At 41.5% G+C, this 27768-nt stretch overlaps 2 protein-coding genes across 3 annotated transcripts in view; one reads left to right on the top strand and one right to left on the bottom strand.

Annotated features, from left to right (window-relative positions):
* Positions 1-26986, top strand: dnajc10 (DnaJ (Hsp40) homolog, subfamily C, member 10). Of its 2 annotated transcripts, XM_051403229.1 has the most exons (25): positions 1-140; positions 3158-3403; positions 4920-5085; positions 5220-5270; positions 5751-5833; positions 6386-6517; positions 7608-7701; positions 7853-7930; positions 9801-9844; positions 10856-10921; positions 11478-11543; positions 11651-11740; positions 11822-11932; positions 12017-12131; positions 17073-17200; positions 21375-21491; positions 21593-21694; positions 21936-21996; positions 22671-22765; positions 23970-24103; positions 24938-24991; positions 25086-25233; positions 25402-25524; positions 26086-26193; positions 26564-26986. In XM_051403229.1, exons 2-25 carry the CDS (start codon positions 3194-3196, stop codon positions 26573-26575), a joined length of 2388 nt encoding a protein of 795 aa, XP_051259189.1. In that variant the 5' UTR covers positions 1-140; positions 3158-3193; the 3' UTR covers positions 26576-26986. The 2 variants fall into 2 exon arrangements, with proteins under 2 accessions (XP_051259189.1, XP_051259190.1); XM_051403230.1 differs by lacking the exons at positions 1-140; positions 3158-3403 and having other exon boundaries at positions 4942-5137.
* LOC127365353 (uncharacterized) overlaps positions 24061-27768 on the bottom strand; it is a 131692-nt gene continuing 127984 nt past the window's right edge. Inside the window, exon 3 of the mRNA XM_051403376.1 lies at positions 24061-24368. The gene's annotated coding sequence lies outside the window, so the exon portion shown is untranslated. The remainder of the gene's footprint in view (positions 24369-27768) is intronic.

Genomic DNA, 27768 nt, shown 5'->3' with positions numbered 1-27768 from the left:
TTGTGAAATGTGCTAAACGGAAGTGACGCGTGTTGCGGTGTGACGCTTGACGCCGGTCTGAGGCGGACGTTGAGGCGGACGTTGAGGCGGATCTTCAGCTGCGGTCTTTAGGAAGCTGGGACGCGTCTAACGTGGTGCAGGTAACGAAGCTGCTTCTTTCATCAGATAGAAACTCTGGAAAACGTTAGACAAACGTTAGATAAACGTTAGATAAACATTAGCGTTACCTTTAGTGAAATAGTGCACGTACCCTAAAGTCGGGGTGAAGCTAACCAGCTAATTAACGTTAGCTAGCAAGTTGTAATAGTTGCTTGCTGCTGACTGGACACACACAGCCAGCTAGCTTGTTTAGTGTAGCTTATTTTTGCTTTTCTGCCAGATCCACAAAGACACAACATCAGAGAAACAGAAGCATCGACCCTGTGGACACACAGGGCATTGTTAATACGCAGCGGTTATGTGTTAGTGTGATTTCATTCTCGTTAAAGCCAGGGTTTTTACTTGTTATGTTAAAGGTGTTATCTATGTTACAGTATTATGTCCATACTGAATAACAGGCGGTTCCTCAGAATGTTCTGGAATGCCTGTTTCCATACAGTGGAATTTCTAAGTGCTAACACTGGTATTTATTGTTCTGTGTTCATATATGAGGTGTTGTAAACAAGTCACAGATGAACAGGTAGGTTCTGATATTCAGTGTTAGCCCTTCTCTTTTACTACTTTTATTTTGAAGGTGCTTATTAAACCTGGAGATTTAGAGACTAGTTTTCCAGTTAAGGAAACACCTGGATATTAGGGATGCACCGATCCACATTTTTTCACTTCCGACCGATCCCGATACCTGAATTTGGATATCGGCCGATACCGATACTATTCCAATACCAGAGCTGTGTTTGCTTTAATATTAATATTATCATTATTGTTGATTTTATATGAGGCTGAAATAAACTCCTCTCAACAGGCAGGTATGATCTGTACGTATGTATAGGAAGTCAGAAAAACAGAAAATCCTGAAAACAAATGAGCGGGGGCGCTATAACTCTGTGTCTCATTGAGCCGTGCCTCCGTTCAGGAAATCCATTCCACAGTTTGCAGCCAGCTAGCAGACTGGCCGGCAGGAATCACTTGTGGAGTCATTTCAGCAGACAACGTTAAAGCGCAGACATGGCTCATGGATATCGGATATCTCCGCAGGTTGGATCGGGGAAATCCGATACGTGAATTACGCTGGTATCGGTCCCGATACCGATACTAGATCGGATCGGCCCCATCCGTACATGGATATTGTTTAAAATGAACAGACTGCTGGTAGACTGTAGAATAAACTGTGTTACCCTTCAAAGCGGGTTTACCAGATGCTTTTCTCATATCTACGTCCATACTAGGGATCGACCGATTTGGATTTTTTAGGGCCGATGCCGATACCAATTTTTTTTCATCAGCCTTAGCCGATGACCGATACGGACTGCCGATTTTCCTGAGCCGATATTTGGAACCGATACTACTTTTGCTCCCTCAATTTACATCATAAAAATTACACAATGATGATAACAAATGTTACGAGTCTCAATTTTAAATCATCCCCTCTCTCTGCCCCCCCTTCCTGTCTGTCTTAAGCTGTCACTATCATAAAGGCAACAAAAAGCCCCAAAAAATACTTACTTTAAAAAATAGGTGAGGTAGAACAAGTAAACAATATTTAACAAATATTAAAAACAGGTGAGGCAGAACAAGTAAAAAAAGAGTTTAGTGCTGCAAATACTGAAAATAAATATGTAAACTAGGGATGCTCAATATTGGCTTTTCTGCTGATATCCGATATTCCAATATTGTCCAACTCTCGATTTTATTGTGATGCCCCACTGGATGCATACATAAATGCAACATGGCTTTCCAAATGTAAACACTGTCTGTGCAAAATAAGAGAACAACTTCAACTTTCATTGTATTAATACTGAGAAGAGCGCCAACTATGCCCTAATCGCTAGCTAAGCGCTAGCTTTGTTTAATGTGTTTAATTGTATTATGCTCCTGAAGGAGTGCTAATGTAAATTAAGGAACAGCTCATAGCAGGGTCAAATATTTAAGGTGCATTGCACTTATTTTGTGTTAATATTAAAATTATTCAGCTTTAATTTGTTTGCTTGTTAGCCACGGTTAGCAACCAACCAGTTAGCGTAGTTGTTGTTATACGTCATCTAGCGCGCGCCGGTAAACGTCCCATGCTGCGTTCATGCAGGCTCGGAAATGCTGAAGCCTACAGAACAAACATCGGTTATAAAAACCTGATACCGATAATTCCCGATAAAATATAAAATGAACATATCTTAGGCTACTATGCCACCTAATATGCAAAGACAACACACTAGTAGGTCTAAACGAAAATGTAAAAGAAGCTGCCAGAATGGCAACCCCAGAACATAAATTAGCAGAGGAAATAATGTGATGTCAGATGCGCATTAAGCAACAAACTGTTCAAGTTTCTGTTCTAAATTGCATCAACGTTAACAGGAATAAATATTCAACCAAGTATAAAACTGTTTCTCAAAGTTTTAAAAGCTCTCCTTCAGTCAGTGCAGCACTCTCATATATTGCTGTGATGCGTGTGTGTCCCACTGAGTGAGACGCACGCACACACACACACACACACACACACACACACACACACACACACACACACACACACAAGCTTCTGTTTGGTAGCTGACGCTGACTGAAAAATTTAACTGGATTGCTAATGCTAACGTGTGCAAAGGGCTCGCTCAATTCCAAAACGAATAGTTTTAAGAACGCTGCTCTTGCTGTCAACTATCAATCTGAGCTGATGGCCCAGTGAAATAGAAAGAGGGGGGGGGGGATTGCAATTGGCAGCAGACATTCTTTCAGCCACTCCCATGCTCTAAGCCAATCTACCATAGCCACATGTGCAGGCGGGACATTCAGACACACAGAGGTCACAGCAGAGTACAATTTCTGCAAGGGTTGTAAGATGCCAGAGTTGTTTGTCTATAATGCTATAGCATGGCTGGAGGATGTTAATGGCTCCTTATCACACAGCAGTAAACCTGCAACCTGCTCATCTGCACAACATGGAAGGAATAACAATGAACAATAACAAGTTTGTGCCTGTGTGTTCCCGCTGCTGGTCCTCTGGTAGTCGCTGCTCATTCTGGTTGTATTGGGAGGACTTGTGATGGGGCACAGGGTTGTACTCTGGGTTCAGCGGCGCCGTCCCGTCCAGCTTCTGCCGCCACTCATGCTCCTCGTCATCCTGCTGGCAGCGGTTTGGGCAGAGAGCCAAGACTACTACAGTCTGCTGGGAGTCGGCAGAGAGGCCACGACCAGAGAGATCCGACAGGCCTTCAAGAAACTGGCGCTCACCATGCACCCTGACAAAAACCCTGTAAGTTACCCAGACACAGCCCTTGAATTAACCCGAAGCACCCCCTAATACCCCACAGGGCTCCAGACTAACTTTTTGCATTGGTTGCACTGGTGCACCCAAATTTTTGACGCCATAAGGTCACCTTTTTATCGCTCTCCGTAACTTTGATATAATGTGAATGATTTTTAAAGAAGAATAAGGCGTAGAGAAATGCTTGTCTTTATTTGGAGCACAATTATATATAAAAAGAAAAATAAAGTGTTTAAAGTGCTTCACTGAGCTGAAATTGAAACTAAATTTCAAACTAAAACACTAAGCAAAATAAAACATTTCCAAATAAAAGTTTGATACGAAACGTTGTTGACCCGCTCACGAATGCACTATTTCCTGCCATATTCTGACCGCACTCCTGACAGTACACGCAGTGCATTGTGTTACGTCCTTTGTTGTACCTCAGCCAGGGAAATTGTCTCAGCCAGTCCTGTCTGAAGGAATATATTTTGACCTTTTTAATTTGGGTCTCGGAGCCGGGCTCTATCCCAGACTCGGTTGTCTCCTCCTCTGGTTCTGAGTCTGATGCTGTCGCCGAAGGACCGGGGATCGGCAATTTTTAAACACACATAATTTAGCGCGGTGAACAGGCCCACAGCCAATCAGAGGCAAAGACCCGCCCGAGCTCTGTCTCTTATTGGTTTAGAACACGATATGATCCTAGCATAAGTGTGTGAGTTCGCTCACAGGAGAACACAGAGAGATGATGCGCTTGCGAAATAGATTTATGTTTTCACCCGGCGGCAGCGTCAGGTGCACCAGTGCGACCTAGAAAAATTATTAGTCGCACTCTCAAAAATTTTGGTCTCATGTGCGACCAAATTGGTCGCACTCTGGAGCCCTGCCCCTATTTAATTCAATTCAATTCAATTTTATTTGTATAGCCCAAATTCATCCAGTTATCTCAGGACACTTTTCAAACAGAGCAGGTCTAGACCGAACTCTTTATAACATTATTTACAGAGACCCAACAGTACCACCATGAGCAAGCACTTGGCGACAAGGGCAAGGAAAAACTGCCTGTTAAAAGGCAGAAACCTAGGACAGATCCTCCGGCTCTAGGTGGGTGGTCGTCTGTCTCGACCAGTTGGGGAGAGAGAGACAGAGAGAGAGAGAGAGAGAGAGAGACCGATGCACAGCAACAACAGTATTAGCAATGGCAGTCTAGCAGGACCATGGCAGAAGGCTCCACCAGGATCCATGAGAACCTGCGAGACGAGAAAGCACAAGAACTCCGGGGAAGAAGTGAAGTTAGTAACATGCATTAATGGAACATGAATGAGTGCAGAAAGAGAGAGGAAGAGAGGAGCTCAGTGCACCATGGGAAATCCCCCTGATAGTCTAGGCCTATAGCAGCATAACTAAGGGATGGTTCAGGACTCACCTGATCCAGCCCTAACTATAAGCTTTATCAAAGAGGCATTTAAGCAGGATCTACCTGAAAACTTGCACACAAAACCCTAATAATAGCTTTGTGTTGTAGGGCGACTCCTCAGCCCATGAGAAGTTCCTGCAGGTGAATCGAGCCTACGAGGTCCTGAAGGACCAAGACCTCAGGAAGAAGTATGATAAATATGGCGAGAAGGGATTAGACGAGCAGCAGCAGGGAGGACGCTACGAGAGCTGGAACTACTATCGATATGACTTTGGTACATCTCTGTCGTAACCATGGCGATACTACAAGAGCAACACCGTTGTTGTGTTTGTGTTTTTTTTTACTACATTTTGTTTTAAACCATGATAGGACAGTTGATAGATATTTCAGTCTGTCTTTTCTGTGCAGGTATCTACGATGATGATTTGGAGATCATCACGTTGGACAGTGGAGACTTTGGTGAGTGTGACTATCCTTCAGCACTTACATTTTAAAGCATAAATGAACACGCCACACCACCATGCAGCTAATCCCAGCAATGTCTGATTTGTTCTGAATACGGCATTAGGTTGATTAGGTAGGTTAGGATGGTTTTTCTGCCCCCAAGGGGCCAAAATTAAATTAATGCAGCTTTAAATTTATGGTACAACACAGTTGACAGATGCTCTGTTAAACAGATCTTTATTTATTGATCACATAAAGTTACTGTTTAACATGTACGTAACTTTTATGATCATTACTGTATTTATTTTTACTCTTACGTCTGTATCCTTCAACAAAGAGCAGAGCAGCCATATCTCTGCTCTCACTTCACACAGCATTTGCCTTTTTTGGCCCCAGTGGCACCATGTCATGGCTGTGAGGGGATAGCAAAGGCACTAAACATGATTGTGTGTGAAATAGGAGACTTGACATACTGTGTTTGTGTTTGTGTTTCAGAGGCAGCAGTAAACTCTGGAGAAATCTGGTTCATCAACTTCTATTTCCCGCGATGTTCACACTGTCACCAGCTGGCGCCAACGGTAATATAACACTAAAATACTTATGATTTTTAATTTGAATTGTGTCACTATTTGACAACCAATCAGATCAAATACTGGGAATGAGATTCAACAAACAACTATCTTTAAGCCTCCAACCTGAAGTGTCTTTAAATCTATCTCAGCTCTGATTAGCTGTTTTTGTTCAGACCCGGTGGATTCTAGCAAATACCATTAGGAGCACTAGGAGGAGCCAGAGGAACCAGATTTTCTCACAGATTATCTGTCTCATGTACTACTCTCAGGATATAGTGAAAGTTTCAGCAAATATGACAAAAAATATTTTTGGGAAAAATTACCTACTGCAGCTTTAAACATTTTTTCCTCTTTAATTATTCCTTTTTAGCCCAGTTTGATGTTTTAAGATATATTTCTTTATTCTTTATATTTTTTTTTTTTAGATTTAATTCTCCTTCTGAAATTAGAATTTTTTTGTATATTTAGGAAGTTTGATATTGTTTTTAGTAGAAATCAGCAGTAGTTTATCAATACTAAGACACAACATCAATTTTAACTCAGTGGTCTGTCTCCTAGTGGAGGGAGTTTTCCAAGGAGATGGATGGAGTCATCAGGATTGGAGCAGTGAACTGTGGAGACAACAACCACCTCTGCAGGAGGAAAGGCATCAACAGCTACCCCAGTCTGTTTATATACAGAGCAGGACAGGTCTGTTTGCTGTTTATTATTGATTGTTTCCTTATTGATCACCTAACTAACTAACGTGAGTCAAGTGTACCTGTTCAGTAAGGTCCTCCACCTTACTGAACAGGTACACTTGATTAAAAATGCAGCTTGAATGTGTTCTGAATTTTAACCTACATCACTTTCTTCCCGTGATTACACTGAAAACAACCTGCATGTTTAACACAAGTTAAATTCAGCAATCAGCATTCACTCAAAGATAGCTCACCAGTAAACTTTTAGGGTTTCATTCAGTTTAGTGCAAGAATGCAATAAAAAGAATGCCGTAATTAACTCAGTGGTTCCATCATTTTTATAGGCCAGTGATTATATTGAGGAAAGCAAGACTCACAATTCCCTTTTTTCCTCAGTGTCTTTCAGCTGTCCTAGACTTAAACCATCGTCTCAATTTGAAGTTCTTTTTCTTTCATTCTACATCATGAATATATTTGAATAACTTTGTTTCACTAATTCACATCTCTTCATTGACCCACTCTGGTCCACCATGGAAGTTCTGCTAGTTGTTCCCTGCACTTATATCTGAATAAAAAGTTCAAATCACGTGTTTGGCCACGATCAGTTTTCATTATTCTTTTGGTCATTGGTTGAGTTTAGGGTCAACCAAAGAAAATCTTGGTCGGCTGAAATTCAACCTACCGGTACTCTTCTATATTTAAATATATTTCTCGCCATGTCCCTGATGGTCTGAATAAGTCACTAAATTTGTTGCATTTTAGAAATGAAGATGGTCCCAAACAGTTGCTAAATCTACAGAAAAAGTCGCCACTGACTGTGTGTGTAAGTTCACTTGTGATGTAGTTTAGAGCTCATGCTGGTGCCAACTCACGTTTTTTAAATTTCTTTTACACCTAACAATTAAAATTTAATTCCATGATACATAAACATAAACATTCCATTTGTAATGGTACATTTCTCTACTGTCCCAGAATTGTCCCAGACACTGTATCTTTGTGTCCCAGCTGCTATTTTTATTGCAAATCTCGCTAAGCTGAATTCTGTCAGTGTCAGTGCAATCCTGTTTAACTATTATTAACATTTTCTTTGTTTTCTATAGAAACCAGAGAAGTTTAATGGGGAGCGTTCTAAAGACGACCTGGTCCGCTTCTCCATGCAGTTCATCACGACAACCGTCACTCAGCTCTGGCAAGGTAAACCGCTCAGAATCTTTCACCTTTTACACTACTTTTTACATACCATGCCTTGTTCCACATTTGTTCATGAATGAAATTAAACTGCGGTTGGGAGTCATTATCCGCCTCTGTGTGGTCTGACCTGTGGGTGTGGTTGTGTTTTTGCCAGGTAACTTGTTCAGCGAAATAGAGAGTGCATTTTCATCAGGGCTCGGCTGGCTGATCACCTTGTGCTCTGACACTGGAGGTAATCAGAATCAGAATCAGAAATACTTTAGTAATCCCAGGGGAAAATTACTTTTGTCACAAACTCCAGATATACAGTGGGTACGGAAAGTATTCAGACCCCTTTAAATTTTTCACTCTTTGTTTCATTGCAGCCATTTGCTAAAATCAAAAGAGTTCATTTTATTTCTCATTAATATACACTCAGCACCCCATCTTGACAGAAAAAAACAGAAATGTAGAAATTTTTGCAAATGTATTAAAAAGGAAAAACTGAAATATCACATGGTCAGTAAGTATTCAGACCCTTTGCTCAGTATTGAGTAGAAGCACCCTTTTGAGCTACTACAGCCATGAGTCTTCTTGGGAATGATGCAACAGGTTTTTCACACCTGGATTTGGGGATCCTCTGCCATTCTTCCTTGCAGATCCTCTCCAGTTCTGTCAGGTTGGATGGTGAACGTTGGTGGACAGCCATTTTCAGATCTCTCCAGAGATGCTCAATTGGGTTTAGGTCAGGGCTCTGGCTGGGCCAGTCAAGAATGGTCACAGAGTTGTTCTGAAGCCACTCCTTTGTTATTTTAGCTGTGTGCTTAGGGTCATTGTCTTGTTGGAAGGTGAACCTTCGGCCCAGTCTGAGGTCCTGAGCACTCTGGAAGAGGTTTTCTTCCAGGATATCTCTGTACTTGGCCGCATTCATCTTTCCTTCAATTGCAACCAGTCGTCCTGTCCCTGCAGCTGAAAAACATCCCCATAGCCTGATGCTGTCACCACCATGTTTCACTGTTGGGATTGTATTGGGCAGGTGATGAGCAGTGCCTTGTTTTCTCCACACATACCGCTTAGAATTAACGCCAAAAAGTTCAATCTTGGTCTCATCAGACCAGAGAATCTTATTTCTCATAGTCTGGGAGTCCTTCATGTGTTTTTTGGCAAACTCTATGCGGGCTTTCATATGTCTTGCACTGAGGAGAGGCTTCCGTCGGGCCACTCTGCCATAAAGCCCCGACTGGTGCAGGGCTGCAGTGATAGTTGACTTTGTGGAACTTTCTCCCATCTCCCTACTGCATCTCTGGAGCTCAGCCACAGTGATCTTTGGGTTCTTCTTTACCTCTCTCACCAAGGCTCTTCTCCCACAATTGCTCAGTTTGGCTGGACGGCCAGGTCAAGGAAGAGTTCTGGTCGTCCCAAACTTCTTCCATTTAAGGATTATGGAGGCCACTGTGCTCTTAGGAACCTTGAGTGCTGCAGAAATTCTTTTGTAACCTTGGCCAGATCTGTGCCTTGCCACAATTCTGTCTCTGAGCTCCTTGGGCAGTTCCTTCGACCTCATGATTCTCATTTGCTCAGACATACACTGTGAGCTGTAAGGTCTTATATAGACAGGTGTGTGCCTTTCCTAATCAAGTCCAATCAGTTTAATTAAACACAGCTAGACTCCAATGAAGGAGCAGGACCATCTCAAGGAGGATTAGAAGAAATGGACAGCATGTGAGTTAAATATGAGTGTCACAGCAAAGGGTCTGAATACTTATGACCATGTGATATTTCAGTTTTTCTTTTTTAATAAATTTGCAAAATTTCTACATTTCTGTTTTTTTCTGTCAAGATGGGGTGCTGAGTGTACATTAATGAGAAATAAAATGAACTTTTTTGATTTTAGCAAATGGCTGCAATGAAACAAAGAGTGAAAATTTTAAAGGGGTCTGAATACTTCGTACCCACTATACATACAACATATAATATATTAAGAACATACACACATATGTATGTGTATGTGTATATATATATATATATATATATATATATATATAATGTAACACACCTGTATACTGTACTCTCTCTCTCTCTCTCTCTCTCTCTCTCTTTCTCTTTCTCTCTCTCTCTCTCAGATTGCCTGGAGCCAAGAACAAGACAGAAAGTGGCTGCAATGTTGGTGAGAAAAAAGTAGTGCTGTATAGCAGAGACAGGCTGCCTCCGCTAAATTATGGATGTACACAGCTAATGTGAGAAAAAACGAATACAAAATTAAGAGCTTAACTTCCATAATGGAAAGAGAGCTGAGATGCTATTTCACACAGCAAAGGGAATATATTCAGTGGGTAAGACAATAACCATAGCCCCTCCAACTTTTGGGCAACTTTTGGAGGATCTATTGCCAGAAATGGAATATAATATTCCATATGTGTTTTCATTAGTTTATAATCACACTCAAAAATAAGAATTGCGTTTTTGTTAACTTAGAATGAGCAGTTTTTATCTACAGTGGGCTGCCTTTCAGAGTCCACCATGTTGAACCGCCATATTTCTACAGTAGCCCAAAAAAAGAATCAAACTCTAGATAGGAACTTCTGCATTTTTTGCAAGTAGTTTCTCCAATACACTACATATCCTGTTCTCATAACCCAGGTTGTCAAATACAGACCCCAGGGGTGTTCAGTTAGATGTGTAGATGCCACTAAATCCTACACACTGGTCATTTAAAACAGAGCGATAACTCTTCTACTGACTGTGATACTGCTTATTTTCCCTTGTTTTATTTTAGTATTATTAAAAAGCCTGGAGAGGTATTTCAGTGTCCCACTAAACCATGATGCCAGCGAGCCTAAATGGAATGCATTTGTTTTTTATTCTATCAATTGCACTTGCCCTGTTACAAGCCAAAATGTGTGATGTGAAAAAAGGTCTGGTCTATTAATCAGAGTTACACATTATAGGTTCAGTTATTCTACAATCAAAGCAGCACATTACATTATTGAAGGGAAAACAGAAAACTTGTTTATCCTTTTGATTATTGTTGATGACCCAAACAGGCACAATCAGCAGATGTGTGAGGAATAAACTCACATTGACTTCAAACTAAAGTTACTATTAAGTCAGATATCGACCAGTTGGACTTTCATATTTTAACTCGAGTTGCTCTGTTTTTATGCAATGTGTTACACAGGATGGTCTAGTTAAGGTGGGATGGATTGACTGCCCCTCGCAGGAACAGCTCTGTGACAGCTTCCAGGTAAGCAGGGTGTCTGTGTCTTAAAAAGTCCAATAATCTGAATTTTCTAAAATGTGTTAAATATTATTTTGACAGGTCTTAAAAATTTATTGTTAATGTTACTTGTATAAGGTTCAATCTGCATTCTTTAGTCTTTTCAAAATGTCATTGTTCATGCTGTTACAACTACAGAATCAGACCCACATGGAACCAATATTGATTTTCCCTCATTTCTTTTGCCAGTATTGGTGTGAAATAGGTGTTTAATTGCATTCATAATGTTCTTTCAAATACTTAAATTGAACCAGTTGAAACCTGCAGAAACCCTGGTAAGGCATGGCATTAGCGTAATACATAGAATACTACTGTAAGATACCTCCACGGTGTTGTTCATGGAAAAAACTTCAAAATATCTGCATCTGCTGCTTTGCAGATGAGTGTCCTCAGCTACTCTGAACAGTTTTCAGTTTTTTAAAAAGCAGTAACAGGAGATAGCAACAGGAGTAGCAGTTTTAGTAGTAGGGGTGTATTACTTGTTGCAGTACTAGTATTGGTCTCTAATCCTGCTGTATTTCAGGTGACCAGTGGAGCAACTGCTTTGTTCCCACCTGGAAGTTCTCTGGATCAACAAGGCAGTGTACTGGTAAGACACAGAACATATTACTGGCTCTATTACAGCAGTGTATTACTGTCTGTAGTCATACTTTGTGTAGTACTGCAGCACTGACTCAATGTGCATGTATGCTGCAGTGGCTGAATACTCTGGACAGTAAAGAGATTTACAATCAGGTCATCAACCATCTGCCTGATCTGGAACTGCTGACCAGTGACAGCTTCAAGGTACACATGCTCAAATATACCCCATAGCTTCCAGGTACAAAATTTGCATCCTGTTAATGACATCTAACTTCTTGTCCCCAGAGGAAGCTGGCCCGTCATCGCTGGTTGGTGAGTTTTACGTTTGGAGACAGAAGCCCCACCTCCACTGAGTACAAGAAGCTACAAGCTTTCCTCCGACAGGACCACATTCAGGTACTTTTCTGTCTGTCTCTGTCTGGCTGCCTGCTTGCCATGCCATGCCTGTCTGTATGTCCAACTGACTGTCTGTCTCTCCAGGTTGGCAGAGTGGACTGTATAGAAGACTCAGAATTGTGTCAGTCTCTCTATATCCATAAACCATGTGTAGCTGTCTTCAAAGGACTGGGAATCCACGACTTTGAGATCCACCACAGTGAGTACCACATACTGGATTGTGTTCTACTGTATACTGTGTCTCTATTGACGGCACGGTGGGTCCACCACTTTGTTCCAGACTGAAATTTATCATAAATCAATTGAATGGTTATGATTATATGCCCACTGATGAAGTTTTCACTTATCCAGTGAAATATCTATACATCTGCCATCACCGTTGCCGTTACCATGTGGTTCACATTTGTGGTTTGGAGTGAAATGTCTCAACAACTATCAGATGCGTTGAAATGAAATTTGGCAGACATTCGCCATTCGACATTTCACAATTCACGCGCTCAAATAATACAATTTTATTCCATTAGTGTAGTTACTCTTTAAATGTGTTGACATGTCAGATCAAACAGATCTGCAATAATAATAATAATTAAAGCTGCAAGCAGCGTTGGGCGGGACCTCGCACTCCATGCAACTCGGTGCGTGCTGCGGCCGCGTCGCGTGCCATCGTTACACGTGCGGACCAAAACATGAAATTTCACGTAAATCAGCTCAAAATCGCCACGCAGCGCTTACTTCCTGTTGCCAGTAGGTGGCGCTATCACTATGTCTTAATATTGTCATGTAGACAAGTTCAGGGCGGGACTGTTATAACACACATGAAGTTTCATTGAGATTGGACCACGTACGCTGAAGTTACGAGGACGTGTTCAGGGCGAGACTGTTACAGAATATATGAAGTTTATTGGAGATTGGACATTGCACACTGAAGTTATGAGTGCTGTTTTATGGCCAATCGGCTGAATTCGACAAGTCGTCACCGGCACAGTCATTTCACGTAACTCAGCTCAAAATCGCCACGCAGCGCTTACTTCCTATTGCCAGTAGGTGGCGCTATCACTGTCTGAATATTGTCATGTAGACAGGTTCAGGGCGGGACTGTTATCAAGCATTTGAAGTGTGGAGCCGATTGGACAATGTACACTCAAGTTATAGCGAATTCGTGTTTTGTGGCGGTCCATCAAAATTTCGCGCCACCCCACAGACACGCCCCCTCAACACAGTCAACACATATCATCAACAATGTGTTTTTCATTTTATAAGTAAATTTCAGCTGGATCTGATCATCCAACTTTTAATCAGAACCATTTTTTGACTGTACTCACAAATTTTGAAGCATATCCAATAAATTCCCTAAGAGGAGTTTGTTCAAATACAACGCGAAAAGTTCGCCGAAAGTAAAACTTTAAATCAAAATGGCCGACTTCCTGTGGGGTTTCAGGTATGGGTCCAAGAGGCTTTTTTGTACGTCCCGGCATGTTACACGTGCCCTATGAATTTCATATTCATAACTATTACGGTCTCAGCACAGTTTATCATGCCAAAAGAGCACCACCTAGTGGCATATTTTTTCTGTCCTTTTTAAGTGAGCCTCAGGGAGCCATGGGGAAGCATCGTACCAAGTTTCATCTTAATCACACATACCGTTGTAGAGATATAAACTTCTTAATTTTAAAGAGTGCCACCTAGTGGCGATGGCCTGAAATTGTTCACGATGCTTAAGGAAGACATGTGGAACTATGGACCCAAGTTTGGTGTCAATCAGACATACCAATGTGGAGAAATGGTCCACTTCCCTTTTTGACGAAAAATCCACAGGAAGTGCTAATTTTATAACGTGCTGGTTTTTTTGAAATATCTAAATTCTTTTAATCACTTTTTTATTATGAGGGTGCTCAGATGCTACGTGAAACATTTGGTGCGAATCGGACAAAGCACATGGGGGGAACGTGGAAAGGTAGTTTATGGACATTTCACGCTCTAGCGGAGAAAAATTTTAGGGAGAAGTGGGCGGGGCCTATATGGGGAGATTCATTTCTATTCACTGAACGCGTGAATATAAGTTTTTTGAATGTGTGACAAACGATGCGGGAGTTATTAGCCTAAACGCACTTTTCATGATAGTAGCGCCACCTAGTCGCAGACCCGAAAGCGACGCATAGAATATCAAATTTTTCACCAGGCCTGACCACTTTGCCAAATAAAATTGACTTTTCGTATATGTTCAGGGGGGCAAAAACCCATCGGCTGAATTCGACAAGTCGTCACTGGCTAGCGGTTTGACGCACAGTCACAAATAGCTCAACTTTTCATCTAGTTTGTATGACCACAGAATTCAAAATGGCCAACTTTGACGGCACGCTACAGACACGCCCTTCAACGTACAGTCTCAAATAGCACAACTTTTGATAACCAATGTGTTTAGATTGCAGTGATCGAATTTCAAGTCAATCTGATAAAATCTGTAGGAGGAGTTAGTTAAAACAGAAGCCCTTAAATGCCGGAAATGGCATCACAGTGACATTCGATTCAACCTGGCCAACTTTGAGGGCACGCCAGGGACACGCCCTTCAATGTACATGCACAAATAGCACAACTTTTAATCAGGACCATTTTTTGACTAGACTGACCAATTTTGAAGCAGATCCGATAAATTCCCTAGGAGGAGTTCGTTCAAATACAACGCGAAAAATCACAGAAAATGACCGAAAAAATCAAAATGGCTGACTTTGATGATGCCATGCCACGGTGCGTTTGTGCGAATCGGACAAAGGCCATGGGAGGAACACGGAAAAGTAGTTTATGGACATTTCGCGCTCTAGAAAAGAAAAATTCTAGGCGGAAGTGGGCGGGGCTTATATGGGGAGATTCAGCTCTATTCACCGAATGCATGGACACAAGGTTTTTGAATGTGCGACAAACTATGCAGAAGTTATTAGCCTAAACGCATTTTTTATGATAGTAGCGCCACCTAGTGGCCAACCTGAAAGCGACGCATAGATTATTCCCCATTTTCACCAGGCCTTACAACTTTGCCAAATAAAATTTTGTTTTCGTATATGTTCAGGGGGGCAAAAATGCAGTCAAAGGGGGCTAAAAATAATAGGTAAGAAGAAATCGAGCAAAAACAATAGGGACCTCCAGCGGTCGCTGGCTTGGTCCCTAATAGTAATGTTTTTTCAGTTTGAGGTCAGCCGGCTTATTTGTTCAGTGAGAAATAGTTCTGATGTTGAGATGTATATATGTGTATGTCTGTTTGCTACAACTAACAATTATTTTCATTATTTATTAATGTGTTGATTATTTTCTCAATTCATCAACCAATTATACATACCGTAAAACTTCCAATAAAAGTAGGGTCCCTAGATGCAGGTCTCCTTTAAAAGCCTGGTGTGGCTACACGTTTTGACAAATAAATGCAGGTCTCCAACAAAGGCCTGGTTTGGATTTTATAGAAATTATCTGAGTTTTAAGCCGTTTAGATCGCCTACACAAATATAAACGTTTAAACTTTTGTCAAAATGGATGCTGCACATCGTTAGATCAGTTTTGCACAGTTCCATCCATCACTTTATATAATGGAAACTATGAACACCAAAGTATAACGTTAATACATTCAGACTTACCGGCATTGTTAGCAAGAAAGACGGAAAAGCGATCGTAAAGTTGGTGCGTTCCCTGTCCGTTCCTCCATTATTTATATTCCTTTAGTCCGTAAGGGTCCACTGATCAAAAGAATCGAAGGATTTCATTAAAATTAACCAGAGTTGTGAATATTATCATGTGAAGTCGGTTGCTTACTGATTGTACGCAGCTGCCGTAAAGCTTCGCGTTCAAGTGTCATGGCGCTGGCATAGAGGAAAAAAATACCACCTGAAAGTTACTCTAAGTTGTCAAATTTACTTAACAGAACTCAAGAGAAGCAGTACAGTTAGAGAGGTTTTCCATCTGAGATTTGTGCTAAAGGAATTAAATGCCTAATAAAGACGGGAGTTCAGTGATTTAAGCAAATAAACGCCCGGGCTATTATTAGAAGTTTTACGGTGTGTATATATATATATATATATATATATATATATATATACACACTCAACAATTTTTTTTTTACACTTTTGTTCTTGCCCCCATTCATCATGAGCTGAACTCAAAGATCTAAGACTTTCTCTATGTACACAAAAGGCCTATTTCTCTCAAATATTTTTCACAAATCTGTCAAAATCTTTGTTAGTGAGCACTTCTCCTTTGCCGAGATAATCCATCCACCTCACAGACCGTGGCATATCAAGATGCTGATCAGACAGCATGGGTATTGCACAGGTGTGCCTTAGGCTGGCCACAATAAAAGGCCACTCGAAAATGTGCAGTTCCATCACACAGCACAATACCACAGATGTCGCAAGTTTTGAGGGAGTGTGCAATTGGCATGCTGACTGCAGGAATGTCCGCCAGAGCTGTTGCCCGTGAATTGAATGTTCATTTCTCTACCATAAGCCGTCTCGAAAGGCGTTTCAGAGAATTTGGCAATACATCCAACCGGCCTCACAACCGCAGACCACGTGTAACCACACCAGCCCAGGACCTCCATATCCAGCATCTTCACCTCCAAGATCGTCTGAGACCAGCCACCTGGACAGCTGCTGCAACAATCGGTTTGCATAACCAAAGAATTTCTGCACAAACTGTCAGGAACCGTCTCAGGGAAGCTCATCTGCACACCTGTGCAATACCCATGCTGTCTGATCAGCATCTTGATATGCCACACCTGTGAGGTGGATGGATTATCTCGGCAAAGGAGAAGTGCTCACTAACACAGATTTTGACAGATTTGTGAACAATATTTGAGAGAAATAGGCCTTTTGAGTTCAGCTCATGATGAATGGGGGCAAAAACAAGTGTTGCGTTTATAATTTTGTTCAGTGAATATAAAACACTCCAGAAAGATGTTGTTGTAGAGTATTCAGTTTCCTGAAGCCCAGGACGAGGTCTTCAAATATCTTGTCTAAAACCCAAAGATATTCAGTATACTGTCATATAAGAGTAGGAAAAATGGCAAATATTCATATTTGAGAAGCTAGGACCAGGGAATTTACCTAATAAATAAGATTGTTGAAGGTAAACATTTTTTTTTCTGTTCTGTCTGTAGGTAAAGATGTGCTGTACAACATTGTGGGTTTTGCGAGGGACAGCGTCCGTGCTCATGTGACGACTCTGAGACCTGACAACTTTCCCTCAGACAGAAAGGAGCCTTGGCTGGTCGACTTCTTTGCTCCGGTTTGTAACTTTAATGAGAAGATTGATCGAAACAAACAGTTGTGTTGATTTGTTTTACCTGCTCAGGTTGCTACTTGTTACTACTCATTTTAAATAATGATACTATGACAACAAGCCTTTCAGCAGTGTTTCTATCAAGCACAAAACTGAGCCTCTGTGTCTCAAACAATGCACTTCCAACCAAAGAAAGGTGGACCAGGTACCTAAATACATATCAGATCATCTTCAGCCGTATTTCCACCAAAAACATTCTGTATAGTACCCTTGAAACCTGTAGCTAAACACTAGATTAGTTTTCCATTTACACTGCAGACAGTACTGTCCTACAAAAGGCTAACCGCAGTAACTCTGCTAACAAGTGCTTGCTCATGGTGGGAACTGTTGGGTCTCTGTAAATAATGTTATAAGGAGTACGGTCTAGATCTGCTCTATTTGAAAAGTGTCCTGAGATAACATCAGAATCAGAAGAATCAGAATTAGGTTTATTGCTAAGTAAGTTTTTACACATACAAGGAATTTGTCTGTTCAGAGAATATAAAAATCACACAAAAATTAAGTACTTTTTAAAAATATAAATAAATAAAGATAGGGAAACAGGAGTGCATTAATGTATTGCATATATACAGGGTGCATATAAGAGTCAGTGTCAGTGGGGGATCCGGGCCTTGTTAATGAGGCCAGCTGCGGACGGGAAGAAACTGTTTTTGTGGTGTGAGGTTTTGGTCCTGATGGTCCGCAGCCTCCTACCAGAGGGAAGTGTTACAAAGAGTTTGTGTCCAGGGTGGGAGGGGTCAGCCACAATCTTGCCTGCACGCCTCAGGGTCCTGTTGGCGTACAGGTCCTGGAGGGATGGCAGATTGCAGCCGATCACCTTCTCAGCAGATCGAATGATATGCTGCAGTTTGCCCTTGTCCTTGGCAGTGGCAGCAGCGTACCAGATGTTGATGGAGGTGAAAATGGACTCGATGTTGGCGGTGTAGAAGTGCACCATCATTGTCTTTGGCAGGTTGAACTTCCCCAACTGCCGCAGGAAGTACATCTTCTGCTGGGCTTTCTTGGTGAGGTCCTGGGTAAACCCAGGAAGCGAAAGGACTCCACAGAGTCAACTGGGGAGTCACACAGGATGATGGGGGCGGGTGAGGCTGGGTTCTTTCTGTCCACAACCATCTCCACTGTTTTCAGAGCATTTAGCTCCAGGTTGTTCTGGCTGCACCAGGTCACCAGATGGTCGATCTCCCATCTGTAAGCAGACTCATCTCCACCAGAGATGAGCCTGATGAGGGTGGTGTCATCCACAAACTTCAGGAGCCTGACGGACTGGTGACTGGAGGTGCAGCTGTTTGTGTAACTTACTATTATTATTATTATTACTCGTTATGTTACTTGTGTAACATAACTTCTGTTATGAATTGGCGCTATGCAAATAACATTTAATTGAAAAATTTAATTAACAGTGAAACTAAAAAAATTGCTTTAAAGTTTATTTACTGGCCAGCCAAATGTCTTCAATGGCTTCAAAATCATGACCAGTTACTTGACCTACACAGTAATAATTCAATTCAATTCAGTTCAATTCAATTAAATTTTATTTGTAAAGCACCAATTCATAACAGAAGTTATGTCAGGATACTTTTCAAATAGAGCAGGTCTAGACCGAACTCCTTATAACATTATTTTCAGAGACCAAACAGTACCACCATGAGCAAGACCTTGGCGACAAGGGCAAGGAAAAACTGCCTGTTAAAAGGCAGAAACCTAGGACAGACCCTTCGGCTCTAGGTGGGTGGTCGTCTGTCTCGGGAACTAAGGAATGGTTCAGGACTCACCTGATCCAGCCCTAACTATAAGCTTTATCAAAGAGGAATGTCTTAAGCCTACTCTTGAATGTGGTGAGGGTGTCTGCCTCCTGAACCACAACTGGAAGCTGGTTCCACAGGAGAGGAGCTTGGTAATACCATGTCCTGTCAAGCTACCTAGCACTAGCACTAGCTAGTAAATGGTTTGTACTTGTATACTGCCTTTCTAGTCTCCCGACCACTCAAAGCACTTTACGCTACATTCACACACGTTCATACAGGGATGACAAAGGCCACAAATGGAAACTTCATACACATTTGCGCACCAGTAACTTACTGCTAACCTTTTTACTCTGCTCTGCTTGCATTCACTGTCACTTTTCTGCCTCCCTCTATCTTACTCGCTCTCTGACTCGCTACACACGGTATGTGTACAAGCTTTGTTTGACTGCTGTAAAAAAACAGGAGTGTCAGAGTGCAGATTCACTCTGACCACCGTCATCTGCAGGGTTTCTAGTTCCCCCTCACCATCCGAGTTCAGTGTGCTGTGACAGAATAGAGTGATTCTGTTGGTACTACAGCCACAGCTTTTGTCAACAGAAACACAATAATAACTGTTCTCATGTGACAAACCGAACTGAACTGGACTGCATGGTGGAAACAGGGCTTTAGAGGGATAGATACACACCCCTAGCTTTAGATACTCACATAGCACATCAACCTGATCATAAATGAACCGATGGAAATGCCACGTCATTACTGATAAGCTTGACTTAATCTCAGATAGTTTTACACTTTGCTGCTTGATGACCCAGCCTGCCTGTGTACCTTCAGGGCTGGTGGCGGTGTTACACCTACAACTCAAACAGTGAGCTATACAGAGACAGACACAGAGAGCCAGGCAGGAATTAACCACTTTGTTGCATGCCAGCAAAGTGACAACGGGAGAAAATAAGAGTGAAATTGGAGCTGACTATGTAAATTACTTTATATGCTTGACAAGAAACATGCCAGCAAGCTTCAGGCTCATGAGATTCTGTGTGCGTGTGTGTATAAGCAGGTGGTTATTAGTCGAAAGTCTTACCAAATTTAGTGCAAATTCCAACCAGATTTCCAGATAACTTGCAAAAGAATATGCAGATTAATGAGTGTTTCCTTCCATTACTGTTTTGCAAATATTAGTTCATTGGCTGATGGAGATTAACGGCGTTACAGAAGAAGAGGACACAATCAGATAATGTCATCCGAAGAACTCCAGTCAAAGCTGAAATAGTGAAGCATATGGAAAACATGATGGAAATCCAACATTTCTGTTAGTTTTATGTATTAATGCGAGGGAGGTTCCAGCTCTACACTGGAAGCTTCAGTGATGTGTATATCCTGTAACATAGCAGTTACAGGATATCGCCTTGGACAAACAGCACGCGTGAGCAGTGTTTGACAGCTGCCTCACAAACTGCTGCGGCTAGCACGTCTGTAGTGTCCACACAGAGAGCATTTCTGCTGTGAAGCTGCTGCTGCTGCCAGCCCTGCCTTTCACTACTGAGTCTGCCTCCAATAAATACAGTAAAGACTTATTAACATATGACTGGATTCTGTCCACAGAAACAGTAGAGAGCTTTTATCTGAAACAGATACAGGAGGTGTTGAGTTAACAAAACATATATATATATATATATATATATATATATATATATATATATATATATTTCATGTTGGTGACATATTATACATTGAAACTGTATTAAAAGGTGTATATGTTGCTTGTATAATGCCAATATGGCTATGAACAGATCCTTTTTATGTTCTAATTTTTGCTGGGAAAAAATAGGCAAGATCATGAGTCTCTAGTGAAGTGTTGCTGCAGCTGCACCTGAGATGCAGGGCTCACACAGTGTGGCTGCTCTAACCTGTTAACATGGGTACCAAAATAAAAAGCAAGACGTTCTGCCACACACAGACACATGGCAGTGTGACCAAGGCTTAAATCACATGCTTTTGCTATGCAATGAAGTCTATATCTGTTGCACTGAATTTATTTTTATTTTGTCTTTACTTTTTTGCAATACATCACCTTGTTTTGTTTAATGCATGGATTACACATATACAGGCGGATGGAAACACACTAATTGTGCCCAGGCTGATGCTGTACCCTCTGGTCACACAATAGTTTGTCTCCCTCAGGAAACAGATGCATCATATAACTTCCAGGAACAAAGAATTATTCATGAAAAAAAATTCTTGTTTTCTGTGAGGAAAATAATGAGGTATTTGAAGAGGGTGTTATTGTCCTCAGACTCTAGTAAAGTGCTAGCAATGCATTAAAAACCATTCCTGTGATGTCACCTACTCAGATATTAATGAAATAATATTTGCAGTGGTGTCCTCCATGTCGAGCCTTACTGCCTGAACTGAGGAAAGCTTCCATCCAGTTGGCTGGGCAGATGAAGTTTGGTACTCTGGACTGTACCATCCACCACAACCTCTGCTCTATGGTAAGCATACACATATTTGGAATGTACCATTCATCATGAGCTAGAGATGGGTACATGCTACACAGACAGGTTGATAATTTGTCTCTCTCTGTGTTTCTAAGTATAATATTCAGGCGTATCCCACCACAGTAATCTTTAATGGGTCGTCTGTTCATGAATATGAAGGACAACATTCGGCTGATGGCATCCTGGAGTTCATACAGGTACTACTACATACCAGTTAATGCACACTGCTCCTGTTGCTTATGCTAGCAGGGAGTGATTCTCAGTGTCCTGTTAAATCCAGAAATGTGCACGTTTCCTGGGCAACGAACACAGCTTATAAAAAAGAAAACACCTGCACATAGCTGGCACCTTCCCAAAAACTGTTTCCAATAAAAAGGGTTGCATCAACACCCAGTGATGGACATCTTTGGCTGAAATAGATTGTTTCTGTCTCTGCAGGATCTGGTCAATCCATCTGTGGTGGTCCTGGATCCTTCCAGCTTTGCTGAGAGAGTTAAAGGTAAGTGTAGTTCTAACAGATTCACTGGGTTGCACAAAACTATCTACATGATGCCTGCAGGGTCTTTTAAAAGTTTGAAATCCAATAATCTGAATTGTATGCCATTTATGGTCTTAAACATTGATTGGATTAAATATGTTAACATTACTTGTATGAAGTTTCATCTTTTAAATGTGTTTTTGGGAAAAAAATGTATTAATCATGCTGTGACAACTACAAAACCAAACCAATATGGCCAAATACCAATAATACTGCAGAAACCCTGGTCTAGTGAGCAAACAGCTTTTTTCTCTAGTAGGACTAATTTTGGTCAAACTAAAAGTCTTCTCTAAATTATAATTTGTTTTATTGAGCAAGCACATCAAGCTGCTCACTTCAGCAGTAAACATACAGTATGTATTCTGGAGGAACTTAAAGATACAGTGTGAAGGATTTTACTGCCACCTAGAGGGGAAGTTGCAGATTGCAACTAACAATACCACTCGCCTTCCAAGTGGGTAAGAGAACTACTATGACTGTAGAACCCATGAAAAACACAAAGGGCTCTATCTACATTGGTTTTGCTGAGTATAGGAGCAAAACTAAGACCGGAGCTATGGACTCAATAGACCAACAGTAGTGCTGTTAATAGTTAGTTTACAGATTCTCTTTTCCTCCTGTTGTGTTGGTTGCAGGTCGAGCAGACATTCAGATCTGGGCGGTGGATTTCTACGCTCCATGGTGTGGTCCCTGTCAGGCTCTGATCCCAGAGTGGAGACGCATGGCCAGGGTACAACACACTTCTTCCTTCCCTCCCAAGCTTAGGGACAATTCACAATTGCAGGAAGACTAAAAGGAGTGAAATATAATATTTTTCAGGACTTAAATTTAATAAATAATTCAACACCTGCACCACCTATTTAATAATCGAGGTTATCCAGTAAAGCTATGAACTGTCATTGCCAAATGTTTCAACTAAACATAGTGCAGACATCCAGTTAAATGATCAGTTTCGGCTATCAGTTTTGTTACCAGCCTGATATCTGCAGGCAGCTCGCTAGTTAGCATTAGCTACCTGCTGTTACCCTGATTACAGAACTTGGTTACAGAAATCATCTGATCATAACAGAAACTAACTTTTTATGAAGACATAACAAAAACAAACCTTTTAAGTGTGTTTTTATTGGCATTTTATGTATTTTTTTAGAGAGTTCAAGAGTGGAGAGTTGACAGGAAATGAGGGGAGAATAGGAATGACATTCCACCAAAGGGTGTCTGAGTAGTTAGCAATGTCACCTCACATTAATAAGGTCTTCGCTTAGAATCCCAGCTTTCTGTGTGGAGTTTGCACGTTCTCCCCATGTCTGCATCAGTTTCCTCTGGGTGCTCTGGTTTACCCCACCATGGGGAAAGTATGTAGGTTAATAATACAGTGCCCTTGACCAAGGTACTGGCTTAGAACTGGTGTTGGTCCACACCTCTACACTGAGGATGGGTTAATGCAGAGACCAGTATCCTCGCGGGATCAATAAAGGATAACTTAACTTGATAAAAGTCCCCTGTCAGACTTGAACAAACCTTGGCCATAAATGTTGCCTTTCATGGTCAGGACCATAAACCTTCAAAAAATTCTGGTGGGCAAACTGTGTAATGGTTTCTAAAAAGTTTCTAGACTAGTTTCTACAAATTTTTCTGGATTACCTCAATATATCTTTGACATTTCTGACACTTATTGTTGACGTATGGGTTAGGGTTAGTGACACCGATATAAAATATACGTGCATAAATAGCCCAACATATATACATTGTGATTTGCACATTAGATAAACCAAACAACCCTTCCATGAATTTATTGCACTACAAAGAGGAGCCAACACATGGTATCAGCAGTGTTCACTCATTTACAGAAGGTTCAGTTAGTTACCACTGCAATTGATCAACATCACACACAGTCTAACCTGCATGTCACTTTCTTCCTGTCTCTCACCATCCAGCTGCTGTCAGGTCAGATCCTGGTTGGTTCTGTTGACTGTCAGCGGTTTCAGTCCTTCTGTCAGAGTCAGAATGTGAGGGCATACCCTGAAATCCGCCTGTACTCCGGCAATGCCCGGCAGCCAGAACGCTACACGTATGTACCACACTTTAAATTACCCATTCTGTTTAAGTGAGTTTTCCTTTCAGGTGGCTATAATTCATAATTTTCAATTCAATTTCAATTCAATTTTATTTGTATAGAGCCAATTCATAACAGAAGTTATCTCAGGACACTTTTCAAATAGAGCAGGTCTAGACCGAACTCTTTAAAACATTAATTACAGAGACCCAACAGTACCACCATGAGCAAGCACTTGGCGACAAGGGCAAGGAAAAACTGCCTGTTAAAAGGCAGAAACCTAGGACAGATCCTCCGGCTCTACGTGGGTGGTCGTCTGTCTCGACCAGTTGGGGTGAATTTTATGTTCTTATTTTGTGTGTGAGAAAAGGATGAACCTACAGAGAATTATCACCCATGCAACTCCCCTCGGCTTTATAGAGCGTTGTTTTTTGCCTGCAGCGGGCAGCTGGAAGATGTGGGGTTTTTTTGTAATAAATACAGAGCTAGCTGGCTACAAGAAGCACCCAGCCCCTGCTGTGAGTGGTTCTTGGTTCTAGACAAGCAAAATGTTAGAACTGCTGGAACCAGTTTTCCTGGTAAAGAGCAGGTTCTTTGGCTGTAGAAATGCCAAGAACTGGTTCCAGATTAGGCAACGGGTCCAAACCAGCCCTCAAAAAAACAGAACAGAATCAGGCTCATGTGCGACTTTATAAATCTGAAGAAAATAATGTGTATACATATTTCTGTCAGTTTTTAGTTGAGCTTTATGAATCTGGCCCAAGGTCTTTCTGGAAGGGAGTGGGTCTAAGTGTTTTCCCTCTCCAGTAAGCTTATTGATCCTGTTGGTCTGTGTGTCTGTCTCTTCAGGAGTTATAATGGTTGGCACAGAGATGCCCATTCACTGAGAGCATGGGCACTGAGGTGAGACACAAACTGTCTGTCTGTCTTTATTTATTTTCTCAGTTTTTCTGGTGCCAAAAGAATCAATTATTGAGTCAGTGTCTTGTGTGTACAGCTCTTTACCCAGAGCCTCGGTGGACCTGACCCCAGAGTCCTTTAGGTCTCAAGTTTTGTCAGGTCAGGATCACTGGGTTCTGGATTTTTACGCCCCTTGGTGTGGACCCTGTCAGCACTTCGCCCCAGAGTTTGAGGTCCTGGCTCGGGTGAGACACTTTTTACTTTTCCTAAATAAATCTTTCGTTCTGTGGTTCCTGTCAGTCACAGCCCAGTGGAGGCAGCAGACAAACTAAAGCCGACTCTTGACATGAAACACAAACATATTCTAAAAATGTAGTCGAGGCTCTCAAAAGGATGTCCTGTGTGATTGACAGATTCTCAAAGGGGAGGTTCGGGCAGGGAAAGTGGACTGTCAGGCTCATCATCAGACCTGTCAATCAGCCGGAATCACCGCCTACCCGACGGTCAGATTCTACCCGTACCTTGGGACAAGGAGGGTGAGGACACACACACAAAAGCAGCACTTTGATAGAAATAACCAGTCAAGACTTGAGCCTTTAGTCATCTTACCAGAACATGAGATGGACCAGGACATGATGGAACTTTTTAATACTCACATGCACTAACATGCCTGTGTGAGGCTGCAGTAGCAACACCGTTTCTGCTATATTAATGTTCTCATATATATAACCTTTAAGAAGCAGAAGGGATATTGACTTCCAGTGAGGTTAGACTTGTGGTCCTTCTAGTTATGATGCTGGGAGATGCTATTGCAATACAGTATTTAGCTTAAGGCATGTGCTTTGAGTGATGTTACAGAAATTGAAATTGGGTGCAGGAATGGCAGGCTCTGCCACTAAAAATGAGAGCTACTATATAGATTGGTAATTACTGACTGAGAATACATTGAATGGGTACAGTTTAAAAAGTGCTGACTATAACTAATATCAAAAGGAGCTATGAAAAGATTCTAACTTTGAAATGGTGTGAAAGAGTCAGTGGGCTGGATGGAACATGGTTCATGATCTAAAAGATATAGAATTGTGTTGTGTTACCAGCATGAACACAGCGGAGAACACATCAACAGCCGGGATGCTAACATGATTGCTGACATCATCAGACAGCGTCTAGACCAGCTGTCACCGCGGTTACACAGCAAACCGAAGGTAACTTGAGCTTCACCTCATATTGAAAGCAGCAAAATCAGAGTGTGAATCAGAGTGTGAATCAGAGTGTGAATCAGAGTGTGAATCAGAGTGTGAATCAGAGTGTGGATCAGAGTGTGGATCAGAGTGTGGACCAGAGTGTGGACCAGAGTGTGGACCAGAGTGTGGACCAGAGTGTGGACCAGGGTGTGGACCAGAGTGTGAATCAGGGTGTGGACCAGAGTGTGGACCAGAGTGTGAATCAGGGTGTGGACCAGAGTGTGGACCAGGGTGTGGACCAGAGTGTGGACCAGGGTGTGGACCAGAGTGTGGACCAGGGTGTGGACCAGGGTGTGGACCAGAGTGTGACGCCTGTCTTTTATCTCTGCAGGATGAGCTCTGATGACCTGGGGGTGGCGCCATTAAAGAGAGACCTGAGATCTGATCTGGTCAGGGAGAGGAACAGAAGTGGATTTGATTGGTCCAAAGATCATTTGGTCAACACTCCTTGATAAGACCACAGCTGTAACACGGAGACAGACAGACAGAGGGACACTGACCGTTACCTGCTGTGCTGAACACTTCTGCCTTGTTTTTATTTGTTTTTATTTTTGTCTCCATTGTTTGTATTTACTCTATGAAGTAAAACTGTGGGACGCTGCATACTGGACATGTTACTGATACATACATACATATACATACACACACACACACACACACACACACAGAGCCAGATGTTGACATAGTGTTGTTTTTTATTGTTCATGTAGAAACTGTTGGACCTTCAGAATAAAACGGTGTGTTTCTGTTTAAAGATTTTGTCACATTAGTGTTAACCCTTTACTGCAGTTTATTTATTAATTTTATACACTATTATACCTTCATTTACAAATTCTAGTTGATGTCAAATTCATAATGTCGATTAGGCCATTAGGTGTAGCTTCTCAAGTGGGAGGATTTTCAGTTCAGTTTTCTGTTCAATACCGTTAATACAATAATAACTCCGTTATTTTGGACAGTTAGACAAAACAAGAAATCTGATGATGCCACCTTTTACTTTGGGAAATTGTAATTGGCATTTTTCACTATTTTCTGACATTTTATTGAACAAACGATTAATGGAGAAAATATTTTTAGTCAATAACAAAAATAAATTGCATGTGTCAGTTACATTATCAGGAATGAATCTATCTTCTTTTCATTCATTGTGTGTGTGTGTGTGTGTGTGTGTGTGTGTGTGTGTGTGTGTGTGTGTGTGTGTGTGTGTGTGTGTGTGTATAAACTTTAATATGTGTTATATCCTCCCAATTAGAATGTGCTTTAGTGACTAAATTGAATTGACAAAAGTCTGAAATACTTTCTCTCAGTAACTTTAGTAATCAGTTTTTTTGTATCCAATCCAATCCAACTTTATTTGTTAAGCACTTTAAAAACAACCAAAGTTGACCAAAGTGCTGTACAGGAGAATAAATAGGACATCATAAATGTAAACAGTGATGATGATGATGAAGACCACTGTGAGGAATATAGACAGTGATGGCGACAACACTGGAAAGTTCCCGTGGCAGACAACACGGACGAAGTCCGACGGCGATG

This window comes from Dicentrarchus labrax, unplaced genomic scaffold (assembly GCF_905237075.1).
Source record: "Dicentrarchus labrax unplaced genomic scaffold, dlabrax2021, whole genome shotgun sequence".
In the NCBI taxonomy this organism is placed as follows: Eukaryota; Metazoa; Chordata; class Actinopteri; family Moronidae; genus Dicentrarchus; species Dicentrarchus labrax.
The sequence above is the reverse complement of the archived record's forward strand: the minus strand, read 5'-3'. Positions and strand labels throughout refer to the sequence as shown.